This window comes from Pristiophorus japonicus, chromosome 11 (genome assembly GCF_044704955.1).
Source record: "Pristiophorus japonicus isolate sPriJap1 chromosome 11, sPriJap1.hap1, whole genome shotgun sequence".
NCBI lineage: Eukaryota > Metazoa > Chordata > Chondrichthyes > Pristiophoridae > Pristiophorus > Pristiophorus japonicus.
Genome location: NC_091987.1, coordinates 167,665,885 through 167,693,379, shown reverse-complemented (window position 1 = coordinate 167,693,379; position 27,495 = coordinate 167,665,885). Strand labels below are relative to the sequence as shown.

The 27,495-nt window shown below is 47.4% G+C and overlaps 1 protein-coding gene across 6 annotated transcripts in view; it reads right to left on the bottom strand.

Moving 5' to 3' along the window:
• Nucleotides 1-27,495, bottom strand: part of arhgap32b (Rho GTPase activating protein 32b) — a 597,494-nt gene that overhangs the window by 266,928 nt on the left and 303,071 nt on the right. For all 6 annotated transcript variants that reach the window (XM_070894258.1, XM_070894250.1, XM_070894251.1 and 3 more), the window contains exon 4: nucleotides 517-608. In XM_070894258.1, coding sequence (XP_070750359.1) covers nucleotides 517-608 — 92 coding nt within the window. The remainder of the gene's footprint in view (nucleotides 1-516; nucleotides 609-27,495) is intronic.

Sequence of the window (27,495 nt, the reverse complement as noted above, 5' to 3'; positions counted from 1 at the left end):
CAATCCCAGAGGCCACGACACTAGGAGTTTCCCATCTATTAGTGTTCTTGAGAATGTCCATCACTTTAATTAACAGCATGGCTGGAATTAAATCTATTCATCAACATTCAACATAGGAAAGAAAATTGTAGAGGATATTTAATTTTCTCATTTCTAATAAAGTAATTGCACATTGCAAGTTCCATGGATGTAAATTATGCATCAATAGCATTCTCTGAAGTGTTGAAAATCCAGCACAGCCTGTGAGGGGCACAAGTGCATCACTGAACACCCAACATCTGTCACACTCATTCACATCACAGGAAACATTACATTCTGTACCAAACATAAAACAAGAAAGGGACCAGGGATGAAAATAAACACAAATGCGTTTGATTAGATGTTGTAGTACAGTTTGATCAGTGCAGTGAAACGCCTGTGGGGATAAGCTTCACAGTGGAACAGCATCACAATCCCAAACCCAAAGCCAACCAGGCGAGCCGGGGCCTGTGCAAACAGGACTACACCCATTCTTACTTTTTGACGTGTTTGACTTTCATGCTGGCTGTGCTGCCACATGGGCGGAGAGGGAGTTCTCCGGGGAGATCGGGAACATCGGCGCTCCTCGCCTGTGGACAGAAGGAGACATTGATCAGCACTCAGGACACACACAATGTTCAGTTATTATTCACAACACAGAAACCGACCATTTGGCCGAACTAGTCCATGCCGACGTTTATGCTCCACTCGAGCCTCCTCCCGTCTTTCCTCATCAAAATCTATCAGCATAACCCTCTATTCCCTTCTCCCTCATACTCTTGTCTAGCCTCCCCTTAAATGCATTGATACTGTTCGCTTCAACCACTCTCTGTGGTAGCGAGTTCCACATTCTCACCATTCTTTGGGTAAAGAAATTTCTTCTGAATTCCCGATTGGAATTCTTGGTGACTATCTTACATCGATGGCCTCTAATTTTGCTCTTCCCCACAAGTGGAAACATTCTCTCTGTGTCTACTCCATTAAAACCTTTCATAATTTTAAAGACCACTATTAGGTCACCCCTCAGCCTCCTCTTTCCAAAAGAAGAGACCCAGCCTGTTCATCCTTTCCTGATAGCTAAGGATGCACCATTAGGTGAACTATGAAGTGAGTAGTATTACACTTGCAGTATGTACAGTGAGCAGTACTTATGTCTACAGCAGGTTGGGAGTATAAAGATCTGGAGCCCCGACCTGCGAGAGGACACCACCCCAGGCCGAGAGTATAAAGAGCTGGAGCAATCCACTACAGCTTCCAACGCGAGCCGCTCCAAGTTTGTGACAACTTTGAGGTGGGCGACTGAGTCACGTCATCAAGGCCCAGGTCGCCGGTTAGAGCGTGGGCAGGAACATCGGCGGGGCCCAGGCACAGCGGACAAGGTCGTAGCAGAGGTGCGGCAAATGAGTGTACAGGGCCCAGAAGAGCCGAGGGCCCAGGGGCAGCACGGGCCAGCCCACACTGTGATGTGTGTGCGCACTAGGTCCGTGCAGCAGAGCCTGTCTCCATTCGTCCTGGTTAATCCTTGCCACTGGATAAAGGCCAAGCTCTGTCAAGCCCGTGTGATGGCTGGTGTGCAATGGTCACCACACATTAAAAAAGTCCACGCACAGGCATCTTCCACCCTTCAATTGGAGTTCAGGACTGGAACATCGGGTCCTTCATTGAATATAACAACATAAGAATTAGGAACAGGAGTAGGCCATCTAGCCCCTCAAACCTGCTCCGCCATTCAACAAGATCATGGCTGATCTGGCCGTGGACTCAGCTCCACTTACCCACCCGCTTCCCATAAACCTTAATTCCCTTATTGGTTAAAAATCTATCTATTTGTGATTTGAATACATTCAATGAGCTAGCCTCAGCTGCTTCCTTGGGCAGAGAATTCTGCAGATTTACAACCCTCTGGGAGAAGAAATTCCTTCTCAACTCAGTTTTAAATTGGCTCCCCCGTATTTTGAGGCTGTGCCCCCTAGTTCTAGTCTCCCCGACCAGTGGAAACAACCTCTCTGCCTCTATCTTGTCTATCCCTTTCATTATTTTAAATGTTTCTATAAGATCACCCCTCATCCTTCTGAACTCCAACGAGTAAAGATCCAGTCGACTCAATCATAAGGTAACCCCCTCATCTCCGGAATCAACCTAGTGAATCGTCTCTGTACCCCCTCCAAAGCTAGAAGATCCTTCCTTAAGTAAGGTGACCAAAACTGCACGCAGTACTCCAGGTGCAGTCTCACCAATACCCTGTACAGTTGCAGCAGGACTTCCCTGCTTTTGTACTCCATCCCTCTCGCAATGAAGGCCAACATTCCATTCGCCTTCCTGATTACCTGCTGCACCTGCAAACTAACTTTTTGGGATTCATGCACAAGGACCCCCAGGTCCCTCTGCACCACAGCAAGTTGTAATTTCTCCCCATTCAAATAATATTCCCTTTTACAGTTTTTTTTTCCAAGGTGGATGACATCACATTTTCCGACATTGTATTCCATCTGCCAAACCTTAGCCCATTCGCTTAACCTATCTAAATCTCTTTGCAGCCTCTCTGTGTCCTCTACACAACCCGCTTTCCCACTAATCTTTGTGTCATCTGCAAATTTTGTTACACTACACTCTGTCCCCTCTTCCAGGTCATCTATGTATATTGTAAACAGTTGTGGTCCCAGCACCGATCCCTGTGGCACACCACTAACCACCGATTTCCAACCCGAAAACGACCCATTTATCCCGACTCTCTGCTTTCTGTTAGCCAGCCAATTCTCGATCCATGCTAATACATTTCCTCTGACTCCGCGTACCTTTATCTTCTGCAGTAATCTTTAGTGTGGCACCTTATCGAATGCCTTTTGGAAATCTAAATACACCACATCCATCGGTACACCTCTATCCACCATGCTCGTTATATCCTCAAAGAATTCTCGTAAATTAGTTAAACATGATTTCCCCTTCATGAATCCATGTTGCGTCTGCTTGATTGCACTATTCCTATCTAGATGTCCCGTTATTTCTTCCTTAATGATAGTTTCAAGCATTTTCCCCACTACAGATGTTAAACTAACCGGCCTATAGTTACCTGCCTTTTGTCTGCCCGTTTTTTAAACAGAGGCGTTACATTAGCTGCTTTCCAATCCGCTGGTACCTCCCCAGAGTCCAGAGAATTTTGGTAGATTATAACGAATGCATCTGCTATAACTTCCGCCATCTCTTTTAATACCCTGGGATGCATTTCATCAGGACCAGGGGACTTGTCTACCTTGAGTCTCGTTAGCCTGTCCAGCACTACCCCCCTAGTGATAGTGATTATTTCAAGGTCCTCCCTTCTTTGAAACATCTATGAACTCATCCCTTTTGGTGTGGAAGCAAATCATCCTCGTTCGAGGTACTGCCTATGATGATGGTGTCTACAGCACTGTGGTGCACGGTACTTAGTATGCAGTACGACAGCTTTGAGTATTATAGTGTGACAGTGTGCAATCTGGCCACAGCACCACAGTACTCAGTAATATGGGCCACAGTACTACAGTACCCAGTAATATGGTCCGCAGCACTATAATGTCCAGTAATATGGGGCACAGTACTATAATGTCCAGTAGTATGGGCCACAGTACTATAATGTCCAGTAATATGGGGCACAGTACTATAATGTCCAGTAATATGGGGCACAGTGCTATAATGTCCAGTAAAATGGGCCACAGTACTATAATGTCCAGTAATATGGGCCACAGTACTATAATGTCCAGTAATATGGGCCACAGTACTATAATGTCCAGTAATATGGGCCACAGTACTATAATGTCCAGTAATATGGGCCACAGTACTATAATGTCCAGTAATATGGAGCACAGTACTATAATGTCCAGTAATATGGGGCACAGTACTATAATGTCCAGTAATATGGAGCACAGTACTATAATGTCCAGTAATATGGAGCACAGTACTATAATGTCCAGTAATATGGAGCACAGTACTATAATGTCCAGTAATATGGGGCACAGTACTATAATGTCCAGTAATATGGGCCACAGTACTATAATGTCCAGTATTATGGGCCACAGTACTATAATGTCCAGTAATATGGGCCACAGTACTATAATGTCCAGTAATATGGGCCACAGTACTATAATGTCCAGTAATATGGGCCACAGTACTATAATGTCCAGTAATATGGGCCACAGTACTATAATGTCCAGTAATATGGAGCACAGTACTATAATATCCAGTAATATGGGCCACAGTACTATAATGTCCAGTAATATGGGCCACAGTACTATAATGTCCAGTAATATGGGCCACAGTACTATAATATCCAGTAATATGGGCCACAGTACTATAATGTCCAGTAATATGGGCCACAGTACTATAATGTCCAGTAATATGGAGCACAGTACTATAATATCCAGTAATATGGGCCACAGTACTATAATATCCAGTAATATGGGCCACAGTACTATAATGTCCAGTAATATGGAGCACAGCACTATTTATCGAATTTGCTTTTGAAAGTTATTACTGAAGCTGCTCCCACCGCCCTTTCAGGCAGTGCATTCCTGAACACAACACTCGCGTAAAAAAATATTTCCTCATGGCGCCTCTGGTTCTTCTGCCATTCAGCTTAAATTGTGTCCTCTGATTACCGACCCTTCTGGGGAAATAGTTTCTCCTCATTTACGTGATCAAAACCCTTCATGATGTTAAACACCTCGATCAAATCTACTCTTAACCTTCTCTGCTCTGAGGAGAACAACCCCAGCTTCTCCAGTCTATCCATGTCACTGAAGTCCTGTACCATTGTAGTAAATCTCCACTACACCTTCTCAGCAACAACTTGCAGTTATTTAGTGCCAAACGTAGCAAAACGTACCGAGGCGTAGAACAGGAGCGTTGTCAATGAAAATTTTGACACTGAGCCACATAAGGATATCAGAACAGATGAATAAAAGCTTGGTTGACGAGGTAGGTTTTAAGGAGCATCTTAAGGGAGGAGAGAGAGGTAGAGAGGCGAAGAGGTTTCAGGAGGGAATTCCAGAACTTGGATCCCAGGCAGCTAAAGTACAGCCACCAATGATGGAGCAATTAAAATCGGGATGTGCCAGATGCCAGAATTGGAGGAGCGCAGAGATCTCAAAGGTTTGTTGGGTTGGAGGAGGTTAGAGATCGGGAGGGGCGAGGGCATAGAGCAATTTGAAAACAAGAATGAAGTTTTCCCATCCATTGCAGCAAGCCACCACTTCAATAAAATAAAAAGTCCAAATCCTTGGATTCAAAACTTATCTGAATGATGTGTGTGTCACTTTAAGAGCTGCAGACATCGCCACTGTCGGTCTGTTTGCACGCCCCTGGTGACCCAGCACTGAATTCAACGTTAGGGTTGAAATTCGCGTTAGTGATGTTGGGCTGGATTTTCGAGAGGTTTGCGACCGGGTTTTGGCCGCGATTTGACCTTCCGCAGCGAAAACCCGGTCGCAACTCCTGGGCGGGATTCTCGGGTACTTGTTTGCAGCGGCGCTTCTGGGAGAGAGGTGCGCCGATGTGAAACGACTCCGATTGCGTTTGCGAGCGAGTTTCAGCACTCTCCCGACTCGTACGCCGCGCCCAGAACAGCGGCAGGTCAAACCTGTCGGTGCAGCCCTGCCAGCAGCAGTAAGGTAGAAAACCTGCAAAAAAGCTAAGTTAAAGTTTTTATTTTTACATTTTTTTGCAGCAATTAGTTACTTAAGGGTCTTGTAAATGTTTTGGGAATTTTGGGGGAACTTTCTTTTTCCCCCCCTCCCAAGGCCTCTCTCGCAGCGCTCCCAACCCCACACTAAAGATTGCACCGAGAACACTTGTGCAACGCCTCACTGGCCCAAAGTCCGAAGGTTAGGCCTTAAATCGTTAGTGCAGCGAAAATGTTAATGTTCACTTATGGCTTGCGTTTTCGTCCAAAAACCCCTAAACCCGAAAAACCAACCACACAAGTCATCGTTGCACACTGATAGACGTGCTGCCATTTCTTTTCCAGAGCTCTACCCATTACCGTCAGCGCAAAGGGGGCGAGCAATATTGCGGCCACCGAGGGATCTGACACCGGGCGGCAAAAGAGCGGCGGCCCTCATTTTATTGGCATTTCATGGCGCGACGGCGTGTCAGTAGGGAGATGAATTTCAGCTCAATAACTTTATCCGACAAACCAGGGCACACTCTAAACCGATTACAGTCAGTCAGTGCGCACTCTAAACCGATTACAGTCAGTGCGCACTCTAAACCAATTACAGTCAGTGCACACTCGAAACCGATTACAGTCAGTGCGCACTCGAAACCGATTACAGTCAGTGCGCACTCTAAACCAATTACAGTCAGTGCACACTCGAAACCGATTACAGTCAGTGCGCACTCGAAACCGATTACAGTCAGTGCGCACTCTAAACCGATTACAGTCAGTGCGCACTCGAAACCGATTACTGTCAGTGCGCACTCGAAACCGATTACCGTCAGCGCGCACTCGAAACCGATTACCGTCAGCGCGCACTCGAAACCGATTACAGTCAGCGCACACTCGAAACCGATTAGTCAGTCAGCGCGCACTCTAAACCGATTACAGTCAGTGCACACTCGAAACCGATTACAGTCAGCACGCACTCGAAACCGATTACAGTCATTGTGCACTCGAAACCGATTACAGTCAGCGCACACTCGAAACCGATTACAGTCAGCGCGCACTCGAAACCGATTAGAGTCAGTGCGCACTCGAAATCGATTATAGTCAGTGCGCACTCTAAACCGATTACAGTCAGTGCACACACTAAACCGATTACAGTCAGTCAGTGCACACTCTAAACCGATTACACTCAGTGCACACTCTAAACCGATTACCGTCAGTCAGTGCACACTCTAAACCAATTAATCAGTCAGTGCACACTCTAAACCGATTAGTCAGTGCACAATCTATACACTGAAACAGCATGGATCTGTTTGTGCTAAATCATCAAAGGTGACTTCACCTGGACAGGAAATAATCCTCGAACGGTCTCACCGTGGTGCTCAGTGAACAGGAGAGCTCACCATGCTTACAGTCAAAGAAGCAGAGCCTCGAGGGGGCAGTATGTGACTATTAAACCCACAAACGTTGCATCCCTGGCTCACAAGAAATTACCTCCAGCTCCAACTCCCTAACATACCAACCTCGAAAACTATTGAAAAATAATCTTCAAAGAAAACTGACACAGACCCAAAATGGTGGCAACTGAAACGTGGACAATCAGAGAGTTATGACATGTGGAAATAATATCAAAAGCGTTTCCAGTGTCTAGTTCTCATATTTGCCAGTAAAAATAAGTGTGCATTGTAAGCTGCTGTCCTCCTCAGTCCATCTGTGAGAAACTGACCCTCAGCTCTCTGGCACAGCTGGACATTCACTGTCCGTAAGGTCGAGTGGGGGTGAGGTCCCAGTGGGGCATTTCCCTCAACTCAGAATAAATCACAAGCGTCTGTGAGGTAAATTTTAATTTGAATTGATGTTAGTACAGATTCACTTAGCGCTTGCACTGGAATGTATTACCTCAGGAAGATGTTGTGATACAGTCAGAATGTAATTAAATCCTCACCACTTGTCCTCTCCACCAAATGCAGGTGTCAAAGCCAGGTACCATGTGCAGAGAACTGAGCCACACCGGCTTGTGCAACAGCCTCGGAAGAGCAAATTAAGCTGGAATGCACTGACCTTTCCTGCTAAATGTGGACACTGAATCTGAGACATTGACTGTCCGTGAAGAAGGAGGGCATGTCAGGGTACACACATAGTAAGGGATTAAAGTTCTGGCGAATGAGACTTTGCTCAAACTCCCATGACACTATAGCTGCCAGCAAAGGACAATGTCAGTCAGTGCTTACACCATCTGTGTCCCAAGCACCTGTAGAACAGCAGCGATGGGCTTTTATTACTGGGGCCGAAATTCAGGGTCCCAATAAGGCACGCTACCGCCGGAATGTGGTGACCAGGTGGCGGAATACAATGGCCGCCGCTTTCTGGTGGAATGTCCGCCGGCAGCCAAATTCAGCACGGGGGGGCGGGGGGTCCCCACTTCCGCCCCGCCGCTTCCTTACGGCGTCATCAGTGCGCGCACCGGTGGGACACCCCACCTCCGTCGAAATTCAGGCCAAAAAATCTAATGCCTGCCGAGCGATGCCCCCCGACAGTTTTTTCTGTCGGTGTACCTTTCATTCTTTCTTTCATTCTCGCTGCACACCGGCCATTAAAGGCGAGCGCCAGCCATTTAACTTTTTTTGCCCGACGATTTCCATGTCGGCCGGACTATTATGCCCCCGGGTTCGGCCGGGTCGCCAACAGGCAGCCTGGCACCCCCTCTTGTGTGCCAGACCGCTGGCGCGGTCGAAACCCTCCCCGATAGCCCAGTGGGCCGATCCTAAATAATCGCCGATTCTCTCCCCTTTAAAGGAGGGGAGATACGTTGACGCAGATGCGCACTGACATCACCACCGCTCCGCTACTGACTGACAGCGGAGGAAAATCCGACCCACCCCCACTAGCACTTACCGCCGCACTTCCGCCTCTTTTATGACCAACTTCCTGGTCGCTTCCAAAAAAAGGGACAAAGAGCTGAATATCGATCAAGAGTCGACCTCATTCTGCCCGGCGGTGAAAACACTTATAAAACTGTAAGTGCGCAGGTTTCTGGCAGGCCTGAATTTTGGCCCCACTGGCTCTCCAAATATAAAACCTCGGTCACTTAAACTTGTATTTAGTACTTGAGCAAAAGCATTCTAGGATGGCAGCCTTCACTGTTGCAGGATAGTTTTGAGGCACTGGAGAACAGGCTGAGCACACTTTCATTTCAAGGTGCAGCACTCCAAATACATCTTGTATTTAAAAGTATCACTGCTCGTGTCAACTGCGACCTGTTACATACGTCCAAGATGCAGACACACCATCGAAGAGGTTCTAACCATCACAGAGCACGCTGATTGCCCCAGCGTGTTTATATTGAGGTTGCAGTGAACACCCCTTACATTCCTGGGCTCGTACTGAAAATCAATTGTCTGAATTTGAAACCTCTCCATAAATTCCAGTAATAAACTTCATAGTGAATAGACAGGAGCTGCGTGTGACTGTCTGGTGTTTATCTCAAACCTCGGCTGGAAGCGAACGTGCACATTTCCTGAACACATTAGCTCGTGAATCACTGCACTGCGTGATTTCAAAAGAATTTCTTCATCACAAGTAAAAGCCAGAGCTGCTACCCTGAATTCAGCTCTTCACTGCAGTGTTGTCCAACATTCACCACGAGTCACATCTGGCAAATTGGGGATCTAGATGTGGCAAATTGGATTTCTGATTCGTAAATAAAAAATTAATGATAGAAATATACGTCGGCATAAGAAATAGGAGCAGGAGTCGGCCATACGGCCCTTCAAGCCTGCATGCCATTTCAATATTCTTATTTGACAGGGATGTTTATGTGGCCTTTATCCTTTTAATGCGTTTGTTGTTAAAATGGTAGGATGAAATGCAGAGCATACAAGTGTTTTTGTGATCGTTGTGTGTGCTTTACTTCCTTGGTTTCTGCTTATTGGTTATCTGCTTATTAGTGTGTGACAGGGGTGAGAACACTAGACTTCAGCGCGGTGGAAACACCAGCAACATTGTAAGGAAAAGGGGAGCGGTGATCAGGGCCCGCTCTCCCAATCGGAATAAGCATTCCAGGTCAGCAGGCGAAAGCCAGTCCAAGCGGTAGCGAGCAGCCCCAGCAGGGAGCATCCGGCAACAGCCAGGGTTTTGTGGACGGAGAGCGGGGGCAGGTCTGCTGCTGTTGCATCTGTTGAGAGGATGCAGGAGAGAGATTGACAGAGAGGATTGAGGCACTGGTTTATGAGGAGCTATTACACAAATTGAACATGTCCTCACTGGAAAAGAGAAGGTTGAGAGGTGATGTGATTGTTATAGAATTGTAAAGGGACGCGATAATGTGACCACGACAAGCTGTTTCACCGTGTCCAGGACAGTAGAACCAGAGGACACAGCGGGAAGCAGGTCAATTCAAAACTAATCCGCAGAAACATTATTTCAGTAAGTTAGTGGAAGCAAACAGTATGGATTCTTCAAATGCCAATCAGATAGATTTCTTTCAGAAAACAATATTTTGGGATACAGGAAATGAGTAATTTGAGACATGACGTCTGATGTGCTCGGGAGGAACAGGGGCCTGTGGTTTCCTCAAGCTCACCACCACTGGGGTTTCCTCACCTCATGGCTGGGTGTGTTGTAGACTCATCGAGAGAGAGTGGTTACCATAGTTAGTCAACCACTCCATTATCGCTGTATTATGTGAGTGCCAGGGTGGGAGAAGGTGAACGAGATGGAGCTCGGTCTTTTTCCGTCAATTCCTACATTTCTGTGATGTGCTCCGTGAAAGAAAAATAAGTCAAAGATTGAATAGATGTGTTGCAAGAAAATGGCACACAATGAGTTTCTGCGAATAGCTCTTCAGGAGAGCTGATTGATGAGCCAGTGGACCCTTCGTCAGTTGGCAGGGGGCGAAAGGTGGATGAACATTTCACTACGAACGAGAAATTCAGTTTGCGGAAAGTGCGAGAAGCCACTCTGCCTTTTGTACAAAGTCATCTGGGAAACCTGGGATGGCGGCAGGAGAGTAGGAAGGTCGAGGAGTAGGGATTTGGGGCGGCAGAGTGCTCGAGGGAGGAGAGATGAAAGGAGGCATGACAACTGGAGAGAGGGGTCGAGGAGGGGGAAAGAGAAAAGAAAGGTGAGGAAAAACTGGAAATAGAAGTGATGGGCTTGGGTCCGGACTGGCAGCCAAAAGGCACTCGCAACTGGACACAGGCAAATTCAAGTTACATAGGCCTGGTTCCGTAGCAGGATTAGGATAGATATGTGCTGGTAGTAAACGAGGAAGAGAGAGCAGAGATAAAGTCAACGGTCCTGTTGGGAACAAAGTTGATGTAGGTCGGGTGGAATCAGCTTGGAGCATTGCCGAACTGACGTCCAAGTTCGGAGGCGGGTGTGGGGGGACGAGTGGCCCAGAAGCTATTTGAAAAGTAGAGTACTGGAGGTTCGCACTGCAGGAGGTATTTCCAGAATCGCAGATTTGCAGAATCGATCGCGGAGCAGAAAGACGGTGAAGTTGGAGATCACCATAAGATCCAGAGGCGGCAAAGAAATGGACCTGGGACCAGGAGAATGAAATTCTGGCTAAGACGCAGAATGTGCCTGAAACTGAAAAACCAGGGGGAGTAGGAGGCCAGTCACAGGCTCAGCAGGTGACAGCAGCAGTGGGGCAAGGTAATCAAAGTTACTTTAAAATGTAAGCAACTGAGCAGTAGATCAGCGACACAGCAGCTACGTCTTATAGTGTAGTCCAGTACAGAAGCGCAGTCTTGATGTCCAGAAGTCAAGGAAATTGGGAGCCAAATTTGAGCAAAGATCCAGTGACCACTGAGGAAAATAAAGAGCATCATCAGGGTAAGGGCAGTGGATAGGGTCGGGGGCAGGGTCAGTGTAAGGGCAGTGGGCACGGTCAGTGTAAGAGCGGTGTAAGGGCAGTGGGCAGGGTCAGTGTAAGGGCAGGGTCAGTGTAAGGGCAGTGGGCAGGGCAGTGGGTGCGGTCAGTGTAAGGGCAGGGTCAGTGTAAGGGCAGTGGGCACGGTCAGCATAAGGGCAGTGGGCACGGTCAGCATAAGGGCAGTGGGCATGGTCAGCATAAGGGCAGTGGGCACGGTCACCGTAAGGGCAGTGGGCACAGTCAGTGTAAGGGCAGTGGGCACGGTCAGTGTAAGGGCAGTGGGCATGGTCAGTGTAAGGGCAGTGTAAGGACAGTGGACATGGTCAGGGGAAAGGCAGTGGGCATGGTCGGGGGCACAGTCAGTGGGCAGGGTCGGGATATGGGCAGTGGGCACAGTCAGTGGGTTGGGCAGTGGGCAGGGTCGGGATATGGGCAGTGGGCATGGTCAGTGGGTTGGGCAGTGGGCATGGTTACGGTAAGGGCAGTGGTCACTTTAAACTGGCAGTTAACTTGTAGTTAGGGCTAAAATGCACCCACTTTAACATGCAGGAGAGGAGATTGTGCGGAGAAAGTACAACAGATGGCCAAGGATCTAGGTGCACACAGCAAGGCACTCCCTCAGGAGCTGTCTGTCCAGGAGCGTGGAGCACCGAGAGAGCTGGCAATTAGATGTCAGCTGCTGATTGGTTGAAAAAGGAGATGGAAACTGTTACACACATCGTCAATTTTAGTCGATCCGAAGTACGACATCATCATCAGTTTCGATCTGCTGAAAGAGCCTGTAGCCCTTTACTTGGGAATGGTGTACTGAGTTGGGGTAAAGTGTCGGAAAGATTCGTCAAACTGCTGCGTTCAGAGACTGTCCTGATGAGAATGGGAAACTGGACAATTTCTCGCAAGTCAAAGATGAAGCTTGGGCATGTGATCATGTGATTTGTTCTTTCTCACCAATATCAAGTCACCGGAAGAAACTGAACACCAAACCGCAGGGAAAAGGCGAGACGCTACACGACAGAATTGCACGCAAAGTTGAAGCTGTTCATTTGGCAAATGGAAGAGCAAGGTTTGACTCACGTTCCAAATTTGCAGCAGCACGCAGCTGCCCGTGATTGTGAGACAGATCATTATGCTGCTTGGCTTCAAAATTTCATGCAAAAATTGGGGGAGAGATTTGCTGATTTTGACGGTTTCAGTCTAGTTTTTCAGTTCATGGAAGATCCATTGCACTGTGACATCTGGAACCCACAGAAAGTAGTGCAACAGCTGTGGACAGATGTGGACTGGAGATAAATGTGCTGATGCTGCAGAGACTTCAGAGAAAGAGCAGGAGTGTGGGACTAAATGATAGCTCTTTCAAAGAGACAGCACAGGCACTTCTGTGCTGTGTGAATCTAGGATTATAAAGTGTTTCCATGATTGAGAAGGACTTTGTGCGCTTAAAATGCTGCTAGATGCTCTGGCTGAGGAAGAACACCTGCGACTGAGAATCACCTGTGAACCATGTTCGGTTCAACTTGGGTGTACAGTCAACATTCTCAGCAATCACGCTAATGAAGTCAAAGTATCGCTCACAACTGCTGGACCACACCTAGAGGCAGCAATAAGATGTGCTGTGTCTGATAAATTCATGCCAGAATTCCAAATATTGGTTAATGAGAAAAACTGACAAGTTTTGCACTGCGTGATGGTAGATGTGAGTTAGGTATTTACCTTAGGTATTGTGTGAATGCTTTTTACTAAAATTAATGCATGTGGCTAAAACAGTGTCGCCCCATTCACACATGTGGCTAGTCAAGTGATTTCTATTGGACAACTGTGGTACCAAAAGCCCCCAAGCCCATTCTGTGGGGATGGGGTACTGAAGTTGCATGTTCAGCCATGAACTCATTGAATGAAGGTGCAGGCTCGAAGGGCCGAATGGCCTACTCCTGCACCTATTTTCTATGTTTCTATGTGCATCTACATCACACTACTGCTTGACATCCAGCAGGAGCACAAACACCAACAGGAAAAGCCAGGACATATCGTAATGGACATCGGGAAATAGAGCAGAGAAATCACATGTCCCAACCCCGTTCTCCCCAGACATAAACCCAAACAGTAGAAATGCCGCAAATTTCCTGCAAATGTATGTCACTGTAAGTAATGTCTGTGTAAACTGTAATATTCCACTCCAGACTAGTCCGTGTAAACTGCAATGTCCCACTCTAGACTAGTCTGTGTAATTTGTGAATTTCACCCGATACCCTGGCATCGTATTGAAAATCACTCTGATACCCTGCCCTGACATTTGCCCCGATACCCTGGCACCAGAATGAATTTCCCCGATACCTTGCAGGCCGTGGCCAAGGTTTGGTTTTACAATATATTTAAATCACAATGCATGCTCTTTAGGAAAGGACAACCAGACTGAGGTCATAAATTCTTACTGAAGCACTGTTGTCTCCACGACAACCACATCAACAGCTCCTCCTAACCCACATTGCCAAACAAAACCACGTCTTTCACAGCACATCTGTGGCTATCGCAAAAACAGGAAATGAACTCAACAAAAGACCAGGTTACATCACCTCGAGCAAGCGGAAAGCAGCTTGGAGTGTAAAGTAGTTCGCTTGTAAAGAGTCCCTGTTCCTCGTACTCCCGCTCCCAACTTTATAAACAGAGACCCGCAGGACCACGGAGATTGCCTCCACCACGTCACCAATACAATCTTTCAGACCGTGGGACTTGAAATGTGGAATACAATCGCTGGCCATCTTTACCAACAGTGGTTCGTCACTCTGTGAAGTTCCATGTTCTTCACACCCCACAGCCAGATTGACCCGCGACCCCTCCCCGAGTCTCAGGGACCACAGCACTGTACGGAGTGTCTGTAACTGTGTAATCACTCGGGCTGAAGCGGGAAACGTACTGGGGCTGTACAGCTCTTCCAAGCACAGGAGGATCGGTCAGGTCGATGAGGCTGAAGGAAGCCCAGGGCTGTCCTGCTGTTATAGTATGCACCTTCCCCCAGCTGTGGCAGGGAAAGCGTGCACAGCAAAGAGCAAGGAGATCAGTACTAAAATAGGAGACGCAGAGCTGTATAGACACACAGTGCAAGGGAGCACGGAATGTCCTTCATGTAGCTAGATGCATCCGGACACCGGCTAACAGTGATGAACCCGCCTGGTCATTTCACACAATGTGGCTCGAATCCAGGAGCAAATCAGCACCACACAGCAAAACGTTTTACTGACACACTGGAACACCCTTACTGTCTCACTGTGACCACTTCAACTCACACTTGTATTGCCTCAGATGATGTTAAACTGGTGTATAATGGAAACAAAGATAGAAACTGAATGGAAGTGAAATCAGTTACAGATGGCTGGTGAGACACCGGGTATAAAACAGAAAATAACAAATGGTTCTTCCAGAGGCTACGATTCGAATTTATGTACAGGTTGAGCGTCCAAAGTCTGGAACCCTTGGGACCGAGGCCGTTCTGGGTTTTTCCGGATTTTCGATTTGTTTTCTGATGTCACAAATCCGGAAACACCCGAGTCCAGGTTTGGGTATTTCCGGATTTTGGAATGTCAGAAAGCCGGGGGGAATTCCCGCCGAAGAACTGTTCAGCCCATCCGGCCCCACCGAGGTTGTTGTTGTCGGGCGGGGCCCCCACCAAGGAGGTGTTTGGGCGGGCCGGCGAGGAAACCCCGAGGTAAGGCGGTGAGGCAAGCGGCAGCGAGGCGAGGCCCGAGGTCGGGCAGCAGCGGGGCCCCGAGGGCGGCAGGGTCGTCCGCTCTAGATTCCGGAACATTTTACGGATTCCGGACAACCCTGCCACGGATCGTCACGGAACTCTGGATTTCAGACGCTGCACCTGTTATCAGTATAAATAAATATGTATATTTTTTAAATGCAGAAATTGGATCAGTTGGGAGGTGAAGCACTCACATTCTCTCTTGCTCACATTAAATGCTAGGGTCGAGCAGCTTGAAGTGCCTGTGATGAAAAGTCTTGCCACCATTGCTTTGTGGTGCCAGTTCCGGGAAGTCCTGGGTTGGGACTGGGTTAGGGTTAGCAGCATTGCTCAGTTTCTGTCCAGGGCCATAACTCACTGCAGTTCTTTGCTGGAGTCCACGCAAGCTCTATGGAGTGAGGGAGTATGGAACTGTGCCAACAATTCTCACACACTGAGCTCCCTGCTCAACAGCTGGCTCTGATGCTGAACCAAAACACTTCCCCAAAGAGGGCAAAGGGGAAGTAACAATTAACTCGAATGGCCAGTCACTCTGAGGCAGAGCGACTTCCAGGGTAAAGGAAGCCAGAGAAGTCAAGTTTTCATTCCCATGGACTCCCACTGCAAGGGACAGCGAGGAGGGAAGTAGGAAGGGGAAGAGGCAATACCTGACAACCCCATCATCATAGGCGGTCCCTCGAAACGAGGATGCCTTGCTTCCACGCCAAAAAAAAGGATGAGTTCACAGGTGTTTCGAAAGAAGAACCCGAACTGCATCCTGAAGGGTGGAAGATGCCTGTGTGTGGATTTTTTTAACGTGTGGTGGCCATTGCACAGCAGCCACCACACGGGCTTAACAGAGCTAGGTCTTGGTCCAGTGGCAAGGATTAACCAAGACGACTGGAGACCAGCTCTGCTGCACGGACCTAGTGCGCGCACATATCGCAGTGTGGGCTGGTCCGTGCTGCCCCTGGGCCCGAACTGGCGCCTCTCCAGGGCCCCGATCACGTCCCTCTATAATCTCTCGCCGCTCCTTCGCCCGACCTCGCCGCTCCTGCTCCTGCTGCATCTGCCCACGCTCCAATCACCGACATGGACCTTGCTTACGTCACTCTTCGCTGCCGTCGCCCTCCTGCACCAGCTCGCGCTGTACCTTGTAGTGGCCTCCACGCTGCCCAGGGGCCGCCACTCGCCGCTCCTTTTATAGCCCCGACCTGCCGCTGATGGTCACTCACACGTTGGGACCTCCACGCTGCTCCTGGGACTCCGCACGCCACTCCTGACAACCAGCCAGTCACAGACAGACACGTGAAATATGTTCGAATTTTATCTTTGCTTGACCTAGTTCCAAGAAGCTGGAGTTTAAGAACATAAGGAATAAGAGCAGGAGTCGGCCATCTGGCCCCTCAAGCCTGCTCCACCATTCAATAAGATCATGCCTGATCAGATCTTGGCCTCAACTCCACTTCCCTGCCCACCCCCCATAACCCTTGATTCCCATACAGTTCAAGAATCTATCTATCTCCCCTTTAAATATATTCAATGACCCAGCCTCCACAGCTCTCTGGGGTAGAGAATTCTTAAGATACACTCCCCTCTGAGAGAAGAAATTCCTTCTCATTTCCGTTATAAATGGGCGACCCCTTATTCTGAAATGATGCCCCCTAGTTCTGGATTCTCCCACGAGGGGAAACATCCTCTCTGCATCTACCCTGTCAAGCCCCCTCAGAATCTTATATCTTAAAATGCAGGTTTCTCTTTTTGCTAAATACGAATTAGTGTACCTGACTAGAAACAGGACAGGCTCCGCCTGTGTGAAGCTGGGAAGGTCACAGTTCACACATCACCTAATAAAGGAATTCCTGTGATGGTTAAAATGTTAATGGATGCAGCTTTTGACATGTAATTGCTAGTTCTAATTATAAATGAAATCAGTATTGGTGGAAAATGCAGAAAAATAACTGTTGCCGACAGGTATCTACCAAGGTGTGTGAACTGCTAACATTGTGTGGGCCTGCCTGCACAGAGAGCCCACGATAAATATCCCAATCTGGAAAGAAGACGACAAACTCCACAATCATTTATGGCTCATGTATTCTGCATATTAACATCTCAATCTGAAAGATGTACGATTGGACTGTAGACTATGGACTGAATTAGTTCAGCTCATTCATCCAAAGAAACTATTCCATTCCAATAAACTGTAAAAAGGGTAGTTTTCTGGAAAGCGGATATTAATTCCTTGGGGACCAATTGCAGTTCACTCATGCAGCACTACACTCTCTTGCTTAAGTTGTTATTACTGTGTATCATATTTTCCATGGTTGGCTTTCCAGACAGCAATTGACCACAATCGTTAATCAGTAGTCCGAGCTACACTAACTTGGTGTGGCAGAGAGTGACAAGACACAGGGGGTGAAATTGCTACTTTTATAGTCCCGTTAGCACCTCCGGGGGGCACAAGACAGTTTTCGCCCAGGCGGGAGGGGAAGGGGGCGGGGGGGGGGGGGCATTACTGCCTCCCGGGAAATTGCCCAAGAGTTTACGGAGACGCTGACCCGGGCCACCGAGCAACCGGCGATGACGCCATCACCGTGCGCAGCGACCCTTCACTGCCCCGCGGGTCACGAAGATGGTCGACATCCACTCTCAGGGCGATTCCTAAAGGGGAGGGTGCCAGTTCACCGGGCCACCACCTTTTTTTGTCAGCCGACTCTCGGGTCACCGCGACGATGGCGGCCCCAGCGTAGTCCGGGCCGCCTTCGTGCAGCCCGGCACTCCGTCTTGGGTACTGGGCTGCTGGCCTAGTCGCACGTTGCCCTGGTGGCCCAGTGGAGGCCATCAGAGGTCGTACATAGTGCGCAGCGGCCCTCCGTTTTAAGCGCAGGCGAGGGTCATTGAAGCGCGTCAGCGTTATGGGGATTATCTGCTTAGCGCTGGACTCCCCCGCCCCAGTGGCGTCCCAGTTACCGCTCCTGAAGGAAGTGGAGCACGGGAGATTGCGCCACGCGTTATTTCAGGGCCGGTAAGGGCAATTCCGTGGCGGGGCTGGACTTCCGCGCCGGGCGCTAAAAGTCGCAGTGCCAGAAAGTTACCACCCCCAATCGGGGCGCAGGGCAATTTTGCACACATGGACTTCAGTTCACCAGGGTACAGCCTGCTAATGTAAACAATTATAAAGGCATTGTAACAAGTGGTAGTGGGTGTCCTAGGACAGGGGAGACAGGCCTCACCATGCCATATTATGAGTCTCTATGACCAGCGATTTGGACATGACTAGCCTAAAGCACATGTATTTTTTTAAAAGCAATACCCTATTTTTTAAACCAATGCCAATAATGGAAACATTCCTGCTCTTCCTGCAAATTCCCCATTTAATTCCTGGCTGGTGAGAGTACACCAGCTGCACATTCCTACTCCTCTCCAACATGATCCTATTCCAAAGGTACAGAGGCAGATGCAGTACCTTCACACATTGCTGAGAAAATGAACTTCAAATCGCCAAAATAAATATTTTTCCTGGAAAAGCATAAAAGACAAATGTTAGGATTTGGGATTCCAAAATGGAAGCAACATATCTGCAGTGGTAACTAGGTCGGGACTTCGACATTCTGGTGGTTGGCACTCTGGTTAATGTCAATACTTATAGGACAACCTCATCTAAACATTACGTAGATTAAGTAACCTCCCAGTAGTATGGTCCTATCTTTTGAAAAATTTCATTTTCACATACAATAAGGACTTCCTTCATTCATCAATGAAAAATCACACTGAAACACAGAAACATAGAAAATAGGTGCAGGAGTAGGCCATTCGGCCCTTCTAGCCTGCACCACCATTCAATGAGTTCATGGCTGAACATGCAACTTCAGTACCCCATCCTGCTTTCTCGCCATACCCCTTGATCCCCCTAGTAGTAAGGACTGCATCGAACTCCTTTTTGAATATATTTAGTGAATTGGCCTCAACAACTTTCTGTGGTACAGAATTCCACAGGTTCACCACTCTCTGGGTGAAGAAGTTTCTCCTCATCTCGATCCTAAATGGCTTACCCCTTATCCTTAGGCTGTGACCCCTGGTTCTGGACTTCCCCAACATTGGGAACATTCTTCCTGCATCTACTCTGTCTAAACCCATCAGAATTTTAAACGTTTCTATGAGATCCCCTCTCATTCTTCTGAACTCCAGTGAATACAAGCCCAGTTGATCCGGTCTTTCTTGATATGTCAGTCCCGCCATCCCGGGAATCAGTCTGGTGAACCTTCGCTGCACTCCCTCAACAGCAAGAACGTCCTTCCTCAAGTTAGGGGATCAGAACTGTACTCCAGGTGTGGCCTCACCAAGGCCCTGTACAACTGTAGTAACACCTCCCTGCCCCTGTACTCAAATCCCCTCGCTATGAAGGCCAACATGCCATTTGCTTTCTTAACCGCTTGCTGTACCTGCATGCCAACCTTCAATGACTGATGTACCATGACACCCAGGTCTCGTTGCACCTCCCCTTTTCCTAATCTGTCACCATTCAAATAATAGTCTGTCTCTCTGTTTTTAGCACCAAAATGGATAACCTCACATTTATCCACATTATACTTCATCTGCCATGCATTTGCCCACTCACCTAACCTATCCAAGTCACTCTGCAGCCTCATAGCATCCTCCTCGCAGCTCACACTGCCATCCAACTTAATGTCATCCACAAATTTGGAGATACTACATTTAATCTCCTTGTCTAAATCATTAATGTACAATGTAAACAGCTGGGGCCCCAGCACAGAACCTTGCGGTACCCCACTAGTCACTGCCTTCCATTCTGAAAAGTCCCCATTTACTCTTACTCTTTGCTTCCTGTCTGCCAACCAGTTCTCAATCCACGTCAGCACACTACCCCCAATCCCATGTGCTTTAACTTTGCACATTAATCTCTTGTGTGGGACCTTGTCGAAAGCCTTCTGAAAGTCCAAATATACCACATCAACTGGTTCTCCCTTGTCCACTCTACTGGAAACATCTTCAAAAAATTCCAGAAGATTTGTCAAGCATGATTTCCCTTTCACAAATCCATGTTGACTTGGACTTATCATGTCACCTCTTTCCAAATGCGCTGCTATGACATCCTTAATAATTGATTTCATCATTTTACCCACTACCGATGTCAGGCTGACCGGTCTATAATGCCCTGTTTTCTCTCTCCCTCCTTTTTTAAAAAGTGGGGTTACATTGGCTACCCTCCACTCCATAGGAACTGATCCAGAGTCTATGGAATGTTGGAAAATGACTGTCAATGCATCCGCTATTTCCAAGGCCACCTCCTTCAGTACTCTGGGATGCAGACCATCAAGCCCTGGGGATTTAATCGGCCTTCAGTCCCATCAATTTCCCCAACACAATTTCCCGACTAATAAGGATTTCCCTCAGTTCCTCCTTCTTACTAGACCCTCTGCCCCCCCTTTATATCCGGAAGGTTGTTTGTGTCTTCCTTAGTGAATACCGAACCAAAGTACTTGTTCAATTGGTCTGCCATTTCTTTGTTCCCAGTTATGACTTCCCCTGATTCTGACTGCAGGGGACCTACGTTTGTCTTTACTAACCTTTTTCTCTTTACATATCTATAGAAGCTTTTGCAGTCCATTTTAATGTTCCCTGCAAGCTTCCTCTCGCACTCTATTTTCCTTGCCCTAATCAAACCCTTCGTCCTCCTCTGCTGAGTTCTAAATTTCTCCCAGTCCCCGGATTCGCTGCTATTTCTGGCCAATTTGTATGCCACTTCCTTGGCTTTAATACTATCCCTGATTTCCCTTGATAGCCACGGTTGAGCCACCTTCCCCTTTTTATTTTTACGCCAGACAGAGATGTACAATTGTTGTTGTTCATCTATGCGGTCTCTAAATATCTGCCATTGCCCATCCACTGTCAACCCCTTAAGCATCATCCGCCAATCTATCCGAGCCAATTCATGCCTCATACCTTCAAAGTTACCCTTCTTTAAGTTCTGGACCATGGTCTCTGAATTAACTGTTTCATTCTCCATCCTAATGCAGAATTCCACCATATTATGGTCACTCTTCCCCAAGGGGCCTCGCACAACGAGCTTGCTAATTAATCCTCTCTCATTACACAACACCCAGTCTAAGATGGCCTCCCCCTTCGTTGGTTCCTCGACATATTGGTCTAAAAAACCATCCCTTATGCACTCCAGGAAATCCTCCTTCACCGTATTATTTCCAGTTTGGTTAGCCCAATCTATATGCATATTAAAGTCACCCATAATAATTGCTGCACCTTAATTGTATGCACCCCTAATTTCCTGTTTGATGCCCTCCCCAACATCACACAACTCCCACTAGTGTTTTCTGCCCCTTGGTATTCCGTAGCTCCACCCATACCGATTCCACATCATCCAAGCTAATGTCTTTCCTTACAATTGCCTTAATTTCCTCTTTAACCAGCAACGCCACCCCGCCTCCTTTTCCTTTCTGTCTATCCTTCCTAAATGTTGAGTACCCCTGTTTGTTGAGTTCCCAGCCTTGGTCACCCTGGAGACATGTCTCCGTGATGCCAACCACATCGTATCCGTTAACTGCTATCTGCACAGTTAATTCGTCCACCTTATTCCGAATACTCCTCGCATTGAGGCACAGAGCCTTCAGGCTTGCCTTTTTAACACACTTAGACCCTTCAGAATTTTGCTGCAAAGTGGCCCTTTTTGTTTTTTGCCTTGGGTTTCTCTGCCCTCCACTTTTACTCATCTCCTTTCTGTCTTTTGCTTCTGTCTCCAATTTGTTTCCCTCTGTCTCCCTGCATAGGTTCCCATCCCCCTGCCATATTAGATAATTCCTCCCCAACAGCACTAGCAAACACTCCTCCTAGGACGTTGGTTCCGGTCCTGCCTAGGTGCAGACCATCCGGTTTGTACTGGTCCCACCTCCCCCAGAACCGGTTCCAATGCACCAGGAATTTGAATCCCTCCCTGCTGCACCACTGCTCAAGCCACGTATTCATCTGAGCTATCCTGCGATTCCTACTCTGACTAGCACGTGGCACTGGTAGCAATCCCGAGATTACTACTTTTGAGGTCCTACTTTTTAATTTAGCTGCTAGCTCCTTAAATTCGTCTCGGAGGACCTCATCCCGTTTTTTACCTATATCGTTGGTACCAATGTGCACTACGACAACTGGCTGTTCACCCTCCCTTTTCAGAATGTCCTGCACCCGCTCCGAGATATCCATAATCCTTGCACCAGGGAGGCAACATACCATCCTGGAGTCTCGGTTGCGGCCGCAGAAACGCCTATCTATTCCCCTTACAATTCAATTCCCTATCACTATCGCTCTCCCACTCTGTTTCCTACCCTCCTGTGCAGCAGAGCCAGCCACGGTGCCATGAACTTGGCTGCTGCTGCTCCCCACTGATGAGTCATCCCCCTCAACAGTACTCAAAGCGGTGTAACTGTTTTGCAGGGGGATGACCGCAGGGGATCCCTGCACTACCTTCCTTGCACTGCTCTTCCTGTTGGTCTTCCATCCCCTCTCTGGCTGTGGACCCTTTACCTGCGGTAAGACCAACTCACTAAATGTGCTATTCATGTCATTCTCAGCATCGTGGATGCTCCAGAGTGAATCCACCTTCAGCTCCAATTCCGTAACGCGATCCGTCAGGAACTGGAGGCGGATATACTTCCCGCACACGGAGGCGTCCCTGATTTCCCACATAGTACAGGAGGAGCATAACACGTGTCCGAGCTCTCCTGCCATGACTTAACCCTTAGATTAACTTAAATTGGCAATAACAGTGTTAAAAGTTACTCACTGATATAGAAGAGAAAAAAATGTCCATTTAATAAATGTACACCAAAGCATTGTTGTTGGCCTTCAGATCAAGGCACATGTTTAGTGCAAGCTCTCTAGTCACTCCAGGTCGTGGCCATTCAGATAACACAAGTGAAACGAGCTCTGACATTTTGTGCTGATTTTGGTCCAGGGAGAATAGCCCAACCCAAGAAGATACATTCTACTGCTCAGTTTGCGGATCTCTGTTTAGTGGTGTCTTCATCAAATATCTTGTTTATGCAAAAATAGATACTCTTGGTTTGAAGCAGAAATGTAATGCGCTGAGCACATTCACAGATACTTGTTGTGCCGGAGGAATTGTGAGGTGCTGAATAAAGCTGCAATTTCTGGTAGGGTAGAGTCCAACACTCTCCAGGTGCCAAAGATAAGGTGGCTTTACCACTAGTGCATGCAGCTCATAAACCTTCTGCATGAAAACAAGAGTATGAATTTCACAGATAAAACTTTGGGTTTAAATGTTCTGGCATCAATACGTTCAGACATGAGTTAACTTGACCATGCAGGCATTGTCAAGAGTCTGCCCATCACAGCGTGCGGCCCCGACCTGTGTGAGAACACCACCGTAGGTCAGGGCTGTAAATAGAGCTGGAGTGCCGGGCCCTGAGAAATCGTGGGCGAAGGTGCGGCGAATGAGGGTACGGGGCCCAGAAAAGCCGAGGGCCCAGGGGCAGCACGGGCCAACCCACACTGCGATGTGTGTGCGCACTAGGTCCGTGCAGCAGAGCAGGTCTCCAGTCGTCCTGGTTAATCCTTGCCACTGGATAAAGACCTAGCTCTGTCAAGCCCGTGTGGTGGCTGGTGTTCAAGTCACCACACGTTAAAAAAATCCACGCACAGGCATCTTCCATCCTTCAATTGGAGTTCAGGACTGGAACATCGGGTCCTTCATTGAAACATCTGTGAACTCTTGTGGAAGCAAGTCACCCTCATTCGAGGGACCACCTGTGATGATGGCTCACACACAAGACTTCCACCAACAAGGAGGTAAAGATAAAGGTGCCCCAGAGATTACGTTTATCTCAGAATCAATCAATTTATTTTGCATTCGTCGCCTTACAGGTTAAGGCACAACTGGTAATTTGTTTGAATTAATTTTTATAGTAGCATCAAGCATCAAACACAGCACAGCTCAAATACAAGGAAAAGCTTCCTCAGCCTCACCCTCAGGAGTACCCCTTAATGTGCCAGAAAGCCATCTTTCCATTTCCCACAAGAGCCATTGTACGGCCTCAGCAAGTGATTGCCGATTAATGAAGAATTCGGGCCAGTTTTGTGCTTAGGGATCATGTCCTTGAAGAACTGAACTTAGAGTGCTCAGACTCATTTCACACAGCATTATACAGACAGCAGAGAGAAACTTTCACTAATAATTTGATCTCAGATCCCAGAGTTAAAAGGTCAGTGTCTAACTCACTTTGAAACAATCTCCCCGGAGTGTTTCAGCTACGCTGAGCAGAATCCCGGCTTAGTTCAGCAGCTGCTCATAAGAGGAATACCATCAAATAGGAATTCTGCAGGTCGCTGAGCCACTTTTCCCCTCAATCTGTCTTCGAAGACCCTGTTTGTGTGGGATCCAATCGGACTGATTGATATTCAAGCCAGAAGATCCTGTCCGGTCCTAATGGGATGTATCCTAAGCAATCTTCCCTCTATTATTATTTTTGGTGCATGGTCCCTCTAAATTTGCTGCAGTCACACAAGCGCGGTATCTATTCCAGTGGCGGCAGCTGGTGAACGGTCTCCGACTGGTGTGCAACTGTGCACCTTTGGGGGGAACGTTGATCCGAGGTTACTTTGAGAAGGGTTCAAATTGCCGAGGTTCTGGCCATAATCTTCCAATCCTCCGTGGATATGGGGATGATGCTAGAGGATTGGAGGTTTGCAAATGTTATAACCCTATTTAAAAATGAGAGGGTTCAACCCAGCAACTACAGGCCAGTCAGCCTAATATTGGTGATGGGGAAACTGTTAGAGACATTGGGCCCAAGTTTCGGGTGGAGTTGCTCCAATTTTTTTGGAGCAAGTAGTTTAGTTTGGAGTATCTTAGAAATCGCAATTCTCAGCATTTAGTTTGCTCCAGTTCTAGTGAGTTCGTTTAGTTTCGTTTTAGTTCAGTTTTTTTTCCAAAAGGGGGGGTGTCTAGCCACTTGGGCCTGTTTTGCAAGTTTGCACTGCTAAAGGTTACTCCAAACTAACTTAGAATGGAGTAAATGTCCACTTTTGTAAGTTCTGAAAACCTTACCTAGAGTTAAGTTCAGTGCAGGCACAGCCAGAGACGGTGGTGGTGGGAAGCATTAAACACAAAGGACTAAAGCATTAAACACATCACTTAAAATGGCCTAAAACCTCTTGCGATGATATTTTGCCTTATATCTGCTGAGTGAGGACAGTTGTTTCTCATTTTATAAATAAGCAAGTGTAGGCTCCCGGCTGAGGCAGACACATCATCAACAGGGGGGGGAATGGAAGTTAGAGGATTTTCAAAAGCACTAAACACCTTCACAACAACATTAAAGAAACATAAGTACATTTAAAGCACTAAGCACTAAACAAAGCACAAAAAGTAATTAGTAATTAATTAACAAATAAAAAGGACTAAAGCATTAAACACATCACTTAAAATGGCCTAAAACCTCTTGCGATGATATTTTGCCTTATATCTGCTGAGTGAGGACAGTTGTTTCTCATTTTATAAATAAGCAAGAAGGAACTCTGCACCTAAAGTTCCAAGACCAACGTAATAAGCAACCAAAAACCTCTTGCGATGATATTTTGCCTTATATCTGCTGAGTGAGGACAGTTGTTTCTCATTTTATAAATAAGCAAGAAGGAACTCTGCACCTAAAGTTCCAAGACCAACGTAATAAGCAACCAATCAATAACAAATAAAAAATAGAAGTCCTACCTTTATGTGAAGGGAAGGTGTTTGTGTCAGCCTCTCTCTGTGTTTCTGTCAGTGTCTCTCTCTGTGTCTCTGTCAGTGTCACTCTCTCTGTCTGTCAATGTATCTCACTCTGTCTCTGTCAGTGTCTCTCTCTCTGTCTCTGTCAGTGTCTCTCTGTGTTTCTGACAGTGAGGAGTGGGGGGAGAGCGGGTAGAGGTGGAGGGGGGAGGAGGAGGGAGGGAGGAGGAGGAGGAGGGAGGGGGAGCGGGAGGGAATGGAGGGGGGAGGAAGGGGGAAGGAGTGGAGGGGGAAGGCTGAACGCGGGGGCGGGGGTGGAGTGAGGGTGAACGGAGGCTGAATGTCTCCTTTGAGTGCACAGTGTGATGTGCCAATTCCACTTGTTTACTGGAGTTGCATAACTTTTTGTGGCTTCACATTACTTTCAGATTGCATCGCTGGAAGCAGAACCCATCAATTGGCTGCTTTGTGGCAGAATTTTTGCTCCAAATTTACAACAACATGAATCTAGTGTGATAATTCTAGTATAGCAAAGGCATAACTCTATTGAACCTCCGTTATACCTGACCATGGGGGTGCTTGCAGCCAAAATTAGAACTGCTAAATCCTGGCCACCGACGTGAAGAAGCTAGTCTGCGATATTTTCACTGCATCGTGGTTTTGCAGTCTTAATTATATTAACATTTTCTGTTCCTCCCAAAGCTATATAAAACATGAATTGACTTTCATGTCGGGAAAGAAAGATGTACATACTGTGTAAACATGCATTTATTACAACACCGTTTTTAACAGGTAATTAGGTGCAATCATCAAATCTGCATGCTAGCTATAACTTGAAGCTGATACCATAGATACTTATTTTAAGTATCTTTAAACTAGTAGTTACATATATATCAATGCAAATTTTTAAAAATTAATTTCTTCTCAAAGCATAAACCCAACTGTTGGCAGTAGAGATAAAGCACTTATTTGCAGGAAGGAAGAGGCGGGGTGAACGGAGGCTGAACGCGAGGGGGAGAGGGAAGAGTCTATACACGGGAGCAGGCCGCTGATGACTGAGCCCATTCGGCCAGGGCTAGGGCCAACGTGCTTCGGGCCCCTCCCACACAGCCTGTAGAGCGTCGGGCTGCGAGGAGCTACTGCACATGCACGCACACTCTAGCGCGTATGTGCAGAGGTCCCGGCACTGTTGTCAGCGCCGGGACCTGGCTCCGCCCCCCCACCCCTTGTGCTGCACTATTCCGAGGCCGAAGACGTCCTGAGGAGCTCGGAGAATTAGAAGGTAAGTTTTCGGCGCCCTTTTTATTCTAAAAGTCGACGCAACTAATGGAGATGCGCCGTTTTTACAGGGGGCGGAAACTTGGGCCCAACAATCCAGGATAAAAGTAAACGATACTGGGAATAGTATGGGCTAATAAATGAAAGGTGTTACGGATTTGATAAAAGGCAAATCGTGTTTGATTAACTTGATCGAGTTCTTTGATGAAGTAACA